The 14269-nt window shown below is 48.6% G+C and overlaps 1 protein-coding gene across 1 annotated transcript in view; it reads right to left on the bottom strand.

Moving 5' to 3' along the window:
- SARDH (sarcosine dehydrogenase) overlaps positions 1–11228 on the bottom strand; it is a 94221-nt gene extending 82993 nt beyond the window's left edge. The window contains exons 1-6 of the mRNA XM_050926994.1: positions 11155–11228; positions 8255–8573; positions 6604–6782; positions 4158–4337; positions 3323–3446; positions 2907–3007 (exon numbers count right to left, since the gene is read on the bottom strand). Of these exons, the coding sequence (XP_050782951.1) occupies positions 2907–3007; positions 3323–3446; positions 4158–4337; positions 6604–6782; positions 8255–8567 (897 nt within the window). The 5' untranslated portion in view covers positions 8568–8573; positions 11155–11228. The remainder of the gene's footprint in view (positions 1–2906; positions 3008–3322; positions 3447–4157; positions 4338–6603; positions 6783–8254; positions 8574–11154) is intronic.
- Between the last annotated feature and the right edge of the window lie 3041 nt (positions 11229–14269).

Here is a 14269-nt window from a genome sequence, read left to right as displayed (position 1 = left end):
CCTATCTGTGCAGTGCCTTGCATAGGGGGGACCCAGTTTGGGGTCAGGCTGGTAGATGCTACTGCATTATATAGTTAAATGGCACTTTTCAAAATCAACTGTCAAAGAATCAAGATGCAGGGGAAAAACAGATGGGCTGTACAGAAAATGTAATACAAAATTACTCTTAAAAAAAATCTACAGACCATAAATTAATATCACCTCCTTTTATATGGTTTCACAAACTCCCTTATAGAACTCCAAAGCATAGAAGTGTCTCTGAAATTTTGCAGGATGGTTCAAAAATATTCAGAAAACTGTATCATTTCCTTGTCATGGCTGCAGGACTTTTCCATAAAGGCTGTTTGCTAAGATGAACCACAGTTACCCGGAGATAGCTGGACTCCTTTATCAAACACAAAACACCAGAGCTCCGAGGGTAATTCTGCTATGAAAGGTGGGGAAACAGCGGAAACAGGGCCCTTGTGTTAAAATATTCATAAATATTAAATAGAATGATAGTCATTTAATAAAATCCTTAAGATTACAGTATTAATTATTTGTATCTTCCAGGACCCCAGCGTGCAAGAAGAGGCAGTCTGGCATAGTGCACAGGCAGGATTGGGACTCAGAACTGGGTGCTATTCCTGGCTTTACCAGTGGCCTGCTGGGTGACCCTGGGCAAGTCATGTCAACTGTCTGTGCCTCAGTTTCCCCTTCATCAGGAGAGCGATGCCCTCTGTCAAGTGTTTTGAGATCGTCTGACGCAGTACCCTTGATAAAAGCATGGTATTCTTAACATTACAAATATGTGAATGATGCAGCATCATTTAGGCCCCAATTCAGCAAAGCATTTAAAAACATGCTTGGCTTTAAGCACGTCTAAACCAACCCCTGTTCAGCCTAGCACTTGGGCATATGCTTAAATTCCACAGAAGCCAGAGGGAGAATGACTCTTTCCATTCACACTTTGGGGCAAATTCTGTCCTAAACGACCCTTCGTGCAGCTCTTGTGAAATTGGTGGGCTGCATGGGGTAGGTCTGGTCCATTTCATCTAGGCATGTATGTGGTATGGAGAGGTACCTCCTGCATGTTCTTACGTTTGAAGCCAGTCAACATTCAGGGATTCCATCTAAGCTCTTCCTTTGAAATGCTCCCTTCGCTGCATTGTGCTTGTGCTGCCCAAGAGAGACATCTAGCTGCAGGCTGAGGAATGAAACTTTTCCAAGGTGACGTTTGTTTCTGAAATGCTACGGGCAGATGTGCTGAGATGGGGCAGTGGGATATAGAACAACAATTCCAGCCACAAAGAACAGTAGGGTTCTCTCCCACAGCCCTGACCAGTTGAGTGAGGGAATGTAGAAACAGGCAACATGCTCTTTCACGCAAGGAGAGGGCTCAGAGGAGCAGTACCGTGGCTTCATTAAGCTGAGCGAGGAGCAGTGAGATAAGTACACAGATGACATCACAACAGCAGTGGTGTTGAGCAGTGCAAGTGGGGATGTCGGGCAAAACTGCAATGGACCAGCCTGTGCTGCCCCATCAGGTCAGTTACTAAAGGTCCAATGCCGTGGGGATGGGCATGGTGCAAGAACAGAGAGAATACAATCGAATTTTCGGGTCTGGGCAGGGCCCAAGAGCAGAGCTGATCAAACTGTATAAGTTACCTGATAGATGTAGCCTTTTCTCCTTCAATCACAGATTACCTGCAAACAGGTCGAGCCTTTTATTACCTTGGTCATTACACACCTCGGCATTCCAGCACTGCTTTGCTCTAGAGCAGGCTTAAGGTGACCAGATATCCCGATTATATAGAGACAGTTCCAATACACAGGGCTTTGTCTTATATAGGCACCTATTACCCCCCTTCACCTGTCCTGATTTTTCACACTTGCTCTCTGGTTACCTAATGTGGGTTAGGACATTTTTCCAAAAACAGTTTTCAGGGATGTTTTTGCATGTTTCCCCCAGTTTGTCACCAGCGCAATTCAGTGCAAGATCATTTTAACCAACGGATTATTAGTAAACCTGGTGCTATTTGGCACTAGACAGCCATGTGTTGTGCATCTGCTACTCAGATTTGCTATTTGCATTGTGCGTCTGGTTACCTACAGTCACATGGTACTGTTTCCACTTCTGATTGGTTGGTCTAAGCTTTATCAACCAGAGGAGTCCCCCTTTCTGTCTGCAGATTACCTGTGAACATGCAGATTTGTTCAACAAAGCTACTGTTTGAATAATAACAATGGGTGAAATAGGCCTTGGATGCACACACTGAATGTGTGCGCCCTGCAATCCAATGTCTGACTGCAGCTCAGGGAGACATACCTGCACGAGCGTGGCAAAATACAGCATCGTAGATCTGCCACTGTGGGCTGTACAAGGATGCCGGAGATCTCGAGTACATACTCCCATTGCTATCCCGCGCTGAAGCCATTGCAGTCACCTCTATTCTGCCCTGTTTAGGAGCGCGAACATGGGCGCATCTACCTGAGCTGCAGTCACGGCTCAGACTGCAATACAGACATACCCAGTGATTCACAGCATTTCTGCTTTCGGGGGATATTCCTGTGAGTAGGACCTCACTCCATCTGAATGTCTGTGGCTAGCCAGATAAAAGGGGCCAGGGATGCAAGCTAAGCTCAAGAGAAGGCTTCAGTGGCAAGATTATTCACAGATGTTTCGTCTCTGTATTCACCAAGAAGAGCATCTCCTAGAGAAGATGGGACACACAAAGCCACCTCTAGGAAAGGAAAGGAGGTTGGATGTTATGGAGAAAAAAGTGTCCCAGATCATAGAAGCAGTTGTGAAAACCAGGAGACACCCCCACAAATTCTGAATCAAGTCTCCTCCTGAAAGTGCCCCCAGCACATGTGTCTGTCTGATGACAAACCCTCCAGTCAGAGAAGACGAGCAATGAACTGACCTGAATGCCCTCTATCCGCTCCGTCACCACGTATGCATGCTGCATAGCCACCAGGGGCACGTTTACACCAGCCATCTGGCCCAGGGCTCGGGCCCACACTCCTGTCGTAAAAACAAACCACCGCACCATGAATGACCACTGGAATGTATGAGGAGCTGCGCCAGAGATCAGAGGCTCAGAGTCCAGAATGCCTGACGTGTGGAAACAGGGAGTTAAGACTCTTTGGCTCAATGTTAAACACCATCAAAAGCTTCATTCGCTTGGCATCTTTCCCCGCTCTGAGCACAGCCATGGTGAACCACAGAATGCCTCAAAGACTGGACAAAGTCTCCTAACTGCTGGGACAGGAAGGACTAGTATCCCCATCAGATTACGCCGAGTGGCAGGGCTGTAGTTACGTTACCTTGATTTCCTACCTGCACAGTTCACCACACAGGGAGTCTGGATGGTCCCATAGTTTGTTTCCACCGCAGCGACCCTTTGCACACCCAAGTCATCGGCTGTGACCTGAATACCAGTCACTGGGCAATTCTCTATTACCTGGGGACAGCGAAAGAGAAGCACAGTGACAGCCCCCTGGGGTTTGAATGTTAAGGATTCAACTCATAATGCCAAAAGAGTAACCCAGATCTCCTGAGTCAAGCTGGCTGAATAACACATTGTTAGTTCATTGGCAATTTTGAAAAAAATCAAAACAAAAATTGTTTCAGTTTCGGCTGGAAACAAAAATTTTCAGCGAATTGAAAAAGCTGAAAAAAAATGTACATTTCAGCTAGAATGAAAGAGTTTGTTTCCATTTTGACCATTTTTTAATTAAAAAAATTACATTCAAGGAAATTTTGAAACAAAAAGTTAGTTCAAGCTAGGGGCCCCAAAAGCTGGACGTGGCCCGGGCCTCTCTGGACTTCTGAGAGGGCCTGTTGGTCACACATCCTTTTCCCTCCTCTTTACTTCCCCATCTCTTATGGCTCCAAGCCAAAACCACCATCTCTGATGAGGCATGGCCAGGACTCCCTTCAAAGTCAGCCAGCACCACACCCAATCTGCCAAAGGGGGGTGCTGTTAAGCAGAACAAGGCAACACTGAAACAGAGATCTGGCTTTGAGAATGGCGGAGGGTGGGAACAGCAGGAAGCAAAGGATCGAGGGTGTGAGGGGGGAAATGTACAGAGAGAGAACGTATGACTGAATGTGTGAGTTGTGAAAAGCTACAAGGCTCAGACACCCTCCCAAATGTGCAATAGTCAATTACCGAAGCGCCTCTGGCGGTAGCTGCCCTGCTGAGGGTTGTACAGGTGCCAGCAGGATCCATTGTGCCATCCTTGGGAACGTAAAGTGTGCCGTAAAGATCATCCACGTTCATGTGCGGGTACAGGTCCTTGGTTTCTGCAGGGGACAGGACGTAGGATTCTATGCCATAGACCTTACCCAGCTACAAACGAAAAACGAGAACAGGTGCATTAATGCAGACAAGACAGTGTGGTGTGGCATCTCTGCACAACAATCAACAATGTGAAGAAACCACAGGGGCACATCTGGGTCCCAAATAATTAAACGCAAACATGCCAGGCCTAGCTACAGACACACTGACAATCTAAATGGTTTCTGGTGGATTCCCAAAACACAGCATATGGTGAGCACCTTTAGTGGGCTCAAACTACTTAAAGGGACATTACCCTATTCCTATAAAAGTAAGTGGTGCAATTGGAAATGAGATGCTGTACTTAATGGAGATGGGCAGTGGATGGGTTTCATTTTGCAAAGCCCAAATCAGGGATGCATCAGATCCAAGGACCTTTTTACCTTAGTGCCCAAAGCTGGGTATGGTGGAGAGAGGTTTAAAACCAATGATTCTGCTTTCGCTCCCTCTACCTCTCCTGAGCATTAAGTGTCCATTAGGCCATTGAATCAAAGAGTATTAAGATGGACATGGACATTTTCATAGCATGTATTTCACTACAAGTGCAGCAGTTCAGGGGTTAAAGAAGAAACCAGTGTCATGTAACCCGTCTTTGTTGTGACTCTTTGAAATCAAATGCTAACATGTGTACTCCCCAGCAGGAAAAGGCAGGACGACTGGCCAGGACTGTACATCTCTCTGCTGCTTTGGGAGGAGGAGACAGCATTATGATCAGTAGCGAAACCAGACTTCACAGCTAATCCTGCATAAAGAGTCCCTTTCACGTTGTGGGGGAGACCAGTGTTGAGATTCAACTGAATCTCAAGGACCCCTCTACTAAGCAAGAGGCCATCATCATAAAGACTGCAGTAGCCACCAATGTGCATGGTTTACTGGCCAGGGCAATCCCTCAGCTAGAATCTCAGCACACAGCTGTATCACTTGGAACAATAAGGTCTGTGTGGGCTGTGCCACCAGGGATCACAAGGTGATCTACGGGCAACCTCCTCTCTGTGGGTCTCTATTTGGGTACGTCTACACTGCAGCTGGGCACACGCTTCCCAGCTCAGGTAGACAGACTTGCACTCCCTTTGCTCAAGCCAGCATGTGAAAAAGAGCATTATAGCGGAGGTAGCATGGGCGGTGGCAGCTTGGGCTAGCTGCCCCAGTATGTACCCGGAGTCTGGTGGGTTTATACTCAGGCAGCTAGTCCAAGCTGCTGCCTGTGCTGCCCCCAACTACACTGCTATTTTTAGCGCACTAGCTCAAGCAGAGCTAGCCTGTGTCTGTGTATCTGGTTGGGAAGCATATTTCCAGTTGCAGTATAGACATACCCTTTGATCTCCAATCCCACCTCCCTCCTTCCTGGCAGCTACTGACACTGCATTATCTTTCTTCTACAAGGGCATCCAAAGTCTGTTGAAATCAGTGGAGACACTCCTGGGCTTTGGATCAGGGTTTTAGAACCTGCCATCAAGGCTGCTCCATGAATGATAAATGAGACCACGTTTAACTTTCCAAGCGGGGTGGAAAAAATGAGCTGTCTAAATAAACAGCAATCACCGCAATCAGGATTGATTGATAAAATCTCCCTCTGTGCTGTGGGGAGAACAGGGGTCTAGGCACAGCAGAAGATAAATAGTTGCCCGAGGACAGGACAGTCCTGTTTTGATGCTGCAAGTCACAGCAGCTGGGTTGAAGATTGACGCAGTGAGTTCCCTGCGATATGGTAGAAGACAGGATCAGTTGCAGACAGGATCCATCTCCTCCCTCACACTAACCCGTTTTCTAAGGGCCATGGATGTTCTCCATAAATACTGCACAGACATTCAAGAAGGTTGCTCTTTTTACTTCAGTCTACGAACTGATCTTCCGGGACATAGCAGAACACAAAGCCCTGGCTAGCCTAGACCAACACATGCCACAGCCAGGGAGGAGGCGTTCTCAGTAGAGTGGATCAGGCTATTGGACAAACATCCAGAGGAGATTAGAAGACTCCAGAGTCTGTCCCCCATAACCAGTACAACTTTCACATCAACCGCCTACAGTCACCACATCCTGAAAAAATAACTGCCCCAAGCAAAGATTTTGATAACCCACTAAGAGCCAGAGACGCCAAGAAATCCACTAGGGATTTCACTATCGCCCATCTTTTTGCATGGAAGGCATTCAGAGACCATGGTGATGGTTGGTAGCACAAAACCCTCCAGGAGCTGGACCCCCTAGTCTAGCATCAGCCCTGATCCAATGATCTGTGAATAAGTAGAAGGAGGAAGGAGATGAGGAGATTCCTGCTTACAGACATGAGTCTTTTGTACTCATCCAGCCGTTGCTTGTTGGAGGCGATGAAGAGCCCACCGTTCTGAATCCAGCCTGTGTGCAGACCCGTCTCCTCCTCCAGATCTTTGCAGACCACGTTGCGAGTATGAGCCAGCAGCTCCACTTCCACGTCACTGGGACGCAGCTGCCACAGCAGACCTGGGAAAACCACAGAGATTCCAGTAGACTCTGCCATCACGTCCCCATTCCAACCCCACCTTACAAGCCAAGCAGACAAACAGGTCAACAGTGAGAATTACACAACAGGTGTTTTAGCAATAACAGAATTCCTGGCCTAGATGTAACCCACGATGTGGTTTGCTGGCTCTCTCTAGTAGCTAGACCACATAAAGGTCTTCAGCTACCACCGCTTATAGATCTCTTAGCTCCACTTAGAAGAGGCTCACGCTTTTAGGTCCAGAGGTTGAGGGATCAATTCCTATTGCTGATGACCCACTCAGCAGCCGGGTGTAACAAATGATGGTCTATTCGGGGACTAAGCAAACAATCTAGGTATTATCAGCACCAAGATATGAGCTCAGTGTCCTCTCACAACCAGCACACACCCTGCAAATGCCACCCTCAGGAGAGCAGTAACTGCCTTTGTCGGACATCTCAGGAGAGAATCCAGACTGATGGAGAGACAGCAACTGCACCAGCCTCTCACCCTAAGCAGTGGCCCCTCTAAGTCAGGACTGGCGGGGAGCTGACGCTGTGGCTGACCAGCAACAGCTGGGAGAAAAAGCTCCAAGTCAAGCAGAGTGGCAAGGGCTGGAACAATTTGTATAATGGGGATGATGAGAGCACTGGAATGGGTTACCTAGCACTGGAATGGGTTACCTAGCACAGGAATGGGCTACCTAGGGAGGTGGTGGAATCTCCTTCCTTGGAGGTTTTTAAGGTCAGGCTTGACAAAGCCCTGGCTGGGATGATTTAGTTGGGAATTGGTCCTGCTCTGAGCAGGGGGTTGGACTAGATGACCTCCTGAAGTCCCTTCCCACCCTGATATTCTATGATTCTATGATTGACCCGAACTGTATGGAATTGAAACCACTTCAAGGCAGGGGGTTCAGCACCCCTTGTTCCAGCACCTATGCAGAGTGGGTTGGCTGCCAGAGGGGCCAGAGACTATTGTAAGGAGCTTCCTCAGTAGTCTGGCATGGGCTTGCCCAAGGAAGGACCCAGAGGCCCGCCATGGGGAGTGGGGGTAAACTGCTGGGGTTTCTTTCCCCTCTACCCTACAAGGTGGGGAGAAGGCCAGACTTCTGAAGGCCCATGTTATCAGGTGAGACTCCTATATAGGGTCAAGGAGTAGCTCGCTGAGGCCTGAGAGACTGGGCTCTTAAAGGGCCAGAGTACCACAATAACCCCTTAGATGAGAGCTGAAGGAACGATTCCTTTCCCAGGTCTCCAAGGGGGGCTCATCCCCATCCAGGTAGCAAGATCGGGATAGTCACAAACATCCTGACCCGGAGAGCAGTGGAGCTCTTCCCATGTGGAGCTGAGCAGCCACAGTGAACTGATGGCTGCTCAGCACCCAGCAGGATCAGGCTCCAAAAGTCTCCCTCTACAGCTCTAAGTTGGAGCCTTTGCAATGCTATAGACAATTCCACATCCAGAGTTGTGCTCACCAGCTGTGTGCCAGGTGGTCCCCGACGTCAGGCGGTCTCTTTCCAGTAAGACCACGTTGCTCACCCCCATCTTAGCCAGGTGGTAGATGGTCTGACATCCCAAGCTGCCTCCACCCACCACCACGACGTTGGCTGATTTTGGGAGCGGCCTGGTTGGCCCTTTGTCTTGAGAGCTTTCTTCCTTCAGAGTCTTGTGGTAAGGGACGCTCTTCTCTTTCGTCTGGCCCAACCCGCTGCTGAAGCACCTGAGGCGGACAGGTGCTGGCATCTGGCGGGAGGCAGCTCTTCGGACCATGTTGCTCAGGTAGGACATGGTGACCTGAAATTCCAAAGACAAACCTTCAATGGACTGAGCAAAGATCTCGCCACATGCTAGCAATACAAAAGTCCACACTGGAGTTATTATCATCATGGGTCAGGACCCCATTGTGCTAGGCACTGTACAAACAGAGAACAAACTTAAAAAACAGTCCCTGCCATACGGCCACAGCCTGGAATTTCAGGTCCCAAATGGTTTTGGAGAAAGATAGGATGCTGGGGGAGAGATGGGAAAGAGAATCAGATGGCACCTCCTTGGCCCCAGCTCCTTAAAACTCTAACATCCACCTGCCACTCACCTTGTCTCTATTAAACCAGGTGAACAGTTACTGACCTTTGGCAAAAGCTACAAAAGGTGGCTGTAAACTGAAATGCATTTGCAACAAACGAAAGCTTCCAATTAAATACAGACCCGCTAAAAACCAGCTGCTTCCCTGTGATGGAGTGGACTAGTCCCAAAGGCCCCCGCTGAAGGCCTCAAGGTTCTGCTACACCAATCTCTCTGTAGAGCTGTGGAGAGGGCCTACAAGCAGGATAGAGCGGCTGCAGAGGAAGCAGCCAATCAGGGCTCAGAAGGGCCATATAAAATGAGCTGCAGAGCAGCAGTCAGTTGCTGCCTAGAGCAGGAAAAGAAATGACTGCCGGTCTGGCTGCCTGGAAGAGCAGCAGGGCCATGGACAGTTTGCTAGCAGGGACCAGGGGAGCACTGAGGGAGCTCCTGGCTGGTCGTTAGGACTGAGTAGGGACTGAGCCTGGGGAGGGCTGCAGGAAGCTAGTGTCTCCAGGGAGGAAGCCCAGGGGATACATCCCCATACCAGGGTTGGACTACTTAAAGACCAAAGCCCAGGGAGGGCTAGAGAGAGCCACCACCAGAGGGGTACTGAGCTAGGCTCCGGTGGACCGTGTACCACGGAAGGGGTTTGTGCTGGTTAACATGCAGAGCGTGTAACTCGGCCAGAGCGCTGTCTCACTGACATACGCACCTGAGAAACACTGAAAGGGGTCACCAGAACTAAAGAATTCAGACACACCCAGCCAGAAGGGGGCACTCACGAGAGATGGGTGCCAACACTATTACATGCCCAAAGCAAACACTAAAGCAATAGCCTGAAGAATCAACTTTTTGTTTGACAGAGGCTTGCTAGTGGTACAGGCCTAAAGGACTGAGAATTTCTAAAGCCAATGATCTATTTTGCACGCACAAGAGTAACTGCCATTAGCTTTTATGAGCTTGAAGACATTGCTGCTCAAATACAGTGGTGCCTGTTTGTCAAGTAGCTCAAAAGGCTTTGCAAATACAGTATTGGTAAGTCTCGTGATTTTACTGAGAATCTTGTGATTCTTGGTGCTTTTCTTCAAGCCCCAGCTCCTGGAGGCAAGTGATTTCAAGAGAATCTCAGCTTTCATTTTAAAAAAAATATTCTAGCCTTTGCCATGGGCTCGAAAAGCTTGAAAACATGACCTGAGTGCTCCCTGAAGGCTCAGAAACCAAAAGGCCAATAAATTATTATATTTTCAAAATCTTGTGATTTTTAAGGCAGACTCATAATTTGGGGGGCCTGGCTCCTGGTTTTTTACCACTTGGGCTTGGCAAGCCTGCAAAGGCATGCTTCAGAGTACTCAGAAGTGCTGGGCACATGGGCTAGGGGGAAGCGCACTTCACTTTTAGATTGTAAGCTCTTGAGGGCAGGGGACAGTCTCTTTGTTGTGTGTTTGCACAGCACTTAGCACAGGGAGGCCCCCCGACCTATGCCCAGGGCTAATAAGAATCATGTTGTTGCAATCAGGGCCCCATGGACACAATGAAGGGAGGCAGGATTTGCCCCTATATACAACACATGGCAATCCCTGCCCCTATGGTCTTAAAGGATAGGTGACGTGTGGTAGAGATGGACCCAGGATTCACGGCTGGGTGAAACATCTAGTCCTCTCTCCTGCCCCCCGTGCATGCGTCTGCCCAGTTGGTCTGCTCAGGCGGGGTGCTGGCATGAGGCTCTGGCCCTACATGCAGGTTTGAGCGTGTTCTTTTACACAGCTGAAGCGTGCAGCTCCCTCCTCCCCTTGCTTTAAGTCTTGCTCTGGGTAAATGTTTCTTCCTGGCTCTTGCAGAGTCAGCAGGGCTAAGGAATTCCTTGCCAGGGAATCTAGGGTCATGGTTCCTGCAGCAGAGACCTCAGACTTCAACCAGCAGATCCCTGCTCCTTTTCTCTCCACTCTACGCTGAACAAGCCAGACCCCAACCCTAATGGTTTTCAGGCTGATTCTTCCTATTACTCTGCCACAGCGGCAGGGGAAGGGTTGATATTCGTGTCTCCAAGCTCCAAGAAATTCTTCCCTTTGCAACCCCATTTCGTAAGATTTGCCAACATCTGGTCTTACCATGAACTTTACAGCCTGAAAGCATTCCTGTCATTTAAGACACAATCTCCCCTCTGAGCCAGTAAAGGACCCTTTGGCTGCTCAGACACAGCCCCCACTATTCAGATTTCCCCTCTGCTTAGAAAAGCTCAGCTTTCCCTGCCAGCAACGTGAGCTGACTGCACCCAACACACTCCCCTCAAAAGGAGTTCAGTTCACTTTACCTGCTCAGAGAGCTGCGAGGTTCTTGTTTTCTCCGACACTCTCCCGCTGTCTCTCACATGTGTGCCACGGCCCCAGAAACAGTAACTAGCACTTGAGAGAACCGCAGCCAGACTTCAGTTATTGCCGCTGCTGGCCAGTTACAACTATTCCCAGAGTCTGGGAATTAGTACAGTGCAGCGTGTGCACTGGCTTGCCTGATAAGAGAGCTCTACTCAGCAGGCCTAGTCACCAGACAAGATGGATAGTGCACTGTCCTTTATTAGCAGAGACTGAAGGCTGCAAGGATCAGAGCCGTTAGAGATGGAAAAGCCCTATTCGTTTACCCAATCTCTCTTCCTTCTGACCAAGGCAGGGTACGAAACAAAGAGCCCAGATGGGAACTGAACGCACAGCCTCCAGCCTCACATCCTGATCACTTTCCCCTGAGCTTGGCCAGAGCTATTTCAGCTGCATGCCATCTGTTATGGCAGAAAGAGAATCCAGTAAATAAGTGGAACATCTGAACATTCAACCCAATTTTCCTGATGTTAAATTATCCTCATGCCCTTAAAATGTCAGTAGAGTAAAATCAAACCTGGACTGGAGCTTTAACTGGAAGTGAGCCTGGACTGCACTATTCAAAGCTCGGGTTTGGATCCCAAACTTTTTTGTTTTTTAAATATTTTATTTAGAACATTCTCCTCCACCAGAAAGAGGATTATTTATATTACAGTAGTGCCTAGAGTTTCCACATGAGATTGGGTCCCTTTGGGCGGAACACGAAGACATTGTAAGCGGCTTGGGGCAGCCTAGCAAGGAACAAGACATTCTGATTAAAACACCAGTCAGCAGGACAAAGGATGCTATTAAGTGAGACTCCTGCGTCACGCTTTTTGCTCCTGCTTGCAATGGGTTGTTTTCGTTTGACACAGGAAAAGCTCAGGGCAGAATCGTTCTATTTGTAATTAGAGAGACATTAGACTGCCTCTCTACTATCCTGGGACTGACTATGTTTTCAATTAGCATATACCCAGCTTATCTGTTAGAGGTTGGGTTTAGAAGTGATCTCATGTTAGCCTTGGTCTACCCTGGGCAGGGGAATCGATCTCAGTTATGCAACTTCAGCTACATGAATAATGTAGCTGAAGTTGACGTACTTAGATCGACTTATCACAGTATCTTCACTGCAGTAAGTCGACTGCTGCTGCTCCCCTGTCGACTTCACCTGCACCTCTCGCGGCGGCGGAGTACAGGAGTCGATGGGAAAGCGCTCGGGGGTCGATATATCGGGTCTAGTCTAGACACGATAAATCGATCCCTGCCGGATTGATCGCTGCCCGCCGATCTGACGGGTAGTGAAGACATACCCTTAGAGACAATACAGCTTGGCGTTCAATCTTTCCAGACTACTGTACCCCCTTCCAGGAGTCTGATTTGTCTTGTGTACCCCCAAGTTTCACCTCCCTTAAAATCTACTTGCTTACACAATCAAACATAAAAATACAAAAATATCACAGCATGTTACTACTGACACATTGCTGACTTTCTCCTTTTTATCATAGAATTATAAAATAAACCAGCTGGAATATAAATACTGTACTTACATTGCAGTGTATCTTATAGGGAGCTGTATAAACAAGTCATGGTCTGGATGACATTTTAGTTTGTACTGACTTCACCTTTTTATGTCACCTGTTGTAAAACTAGGCAAACATCTAGATGAGTTGATGTACCCACCTGGAAGACCACTGCGTACCCCTCGGGGTATGCATACCCCTGGCTGAGGACCACTGACCTAGGGCATATTACAACAGCTTATTTGAACATCAAATTCAAAGCAGATCTAGGAGCCAGTCGTTAAAAGGCCTGTGTCTAATGGTGCCTTGACTATGTTGTTCGCTCACCATTGTTACCAGGAGGGAAGTCACGCTAATGGGAGCAATAGAGCAGGGGTTCTCAACCTTTTTCTCTCTGAGGCCACCCCAACATGCTATAAAAACTCCATGGCCCACCTGTGCCACAATAACTGGGGCCCCCACAAAGCTACGTTGCTCATCTTCAGCGCCAGGTGACAGGGGTCTGGGCCCTGGGCTTCAGCCCCAGGCGGCGAGGCTTCGGCTCTCTGCCCTGGGCTCCAGCGAGTCTAACACTGGCCCTGCTTGACAGACCCCAGGAAACCTGCTCGTGGCCCCCAGGCCTGTAGTTAAGAACGGTTGCAATAGTGATTATTCTAGGCAGGATCTAAGCCAGTCCGGTTCCCACGTTCCACACACAGATTATGTTTTTGTAATAAGCGCTGGAAATGCACTGCAGATGGAGAAGTGAAATATTTTCTGAGAACCGGCTGGAGTTTTCTCAGTCATGTAACACCTTGTGGCTAATGCACAAATGAATCAGTCAATCATGTTGCAAAATTGCTGCTCACAATGAACAAGGTGCACGAAGCTGGAAACATACAGCAATTTTATCGCCGCCAGAACTTGGCATCGAGACTGTACGTGACTCCTGCCTCTTTGTCCCTGTGCATGGTGCCAGCCTGATTTTAAGCGTTTTAGGAAGGTGCTACTGCATGGGTGCATATCTCAATTAAGTCTCCCCTGTGAAGGGCATGGAAATGGGAGTCAGGAGACTTGGGTTCTGCAATCCAGGACTTGGGCAAGTCACAGCCCTACTCTGTGTCTCAGTTTTCCCCATCTCTAAAATGGGGATCATGATAGCCACCATTATACTGTGCTTTAAGATCTCTGGTTAAGAGCTATAGTGCGGTAGGAGCGATAGGCTCAGTACGGAACTCCGGCTGTCTCATTTGGGGGAAGGTTGCAATGCAGTGATGTTGCAAAGATTTCCAGGGCCTCGTACTACTGAGCTGTTCAGAGGCAATAATGGTTCTGCTTGCACTTATGGTCGGCCTGTGTTGCTCGTCTGCGTACTCTGTGCATTAGAGACTTGCCTGCCAAGACTTTCAGAGGAGAGGGGAGGCGGCTGCATGCTGGCCTCTGACTGGCTCAGAGAGGCAATGGAGGGCGGGTCGGAGGCATAGCAAAGGAGGCAGGGACATGCTTAGTCAGCAGCTGTGGTGGTGCTGGTGCAGCCCAGCTGGCTGCTGTGACAATTTTGCTGCAGACTCTGTCTCCA

This window comes from Gopherus flavomarginatus, chromosome 17 (assembly GCF_025201925.1).
Source record: "Gopherus flavomarginatus isolate rGopFla2 chromosome 17, rGopFla2.mat.asm, whole genome shotgun sequence".
Taxonomy (NCBI): domain Eukaryota; kingdom Metazoa; phylum Chordata; order Testudines; family Testudinidae; genus Gopherus; species Gopherus flavomarginatus.
The sequence above is the reverse complement of the archived record's forward strand: the minus strand, read 5'-3'. Positions and strand labels throughout refer to the sequence as shown.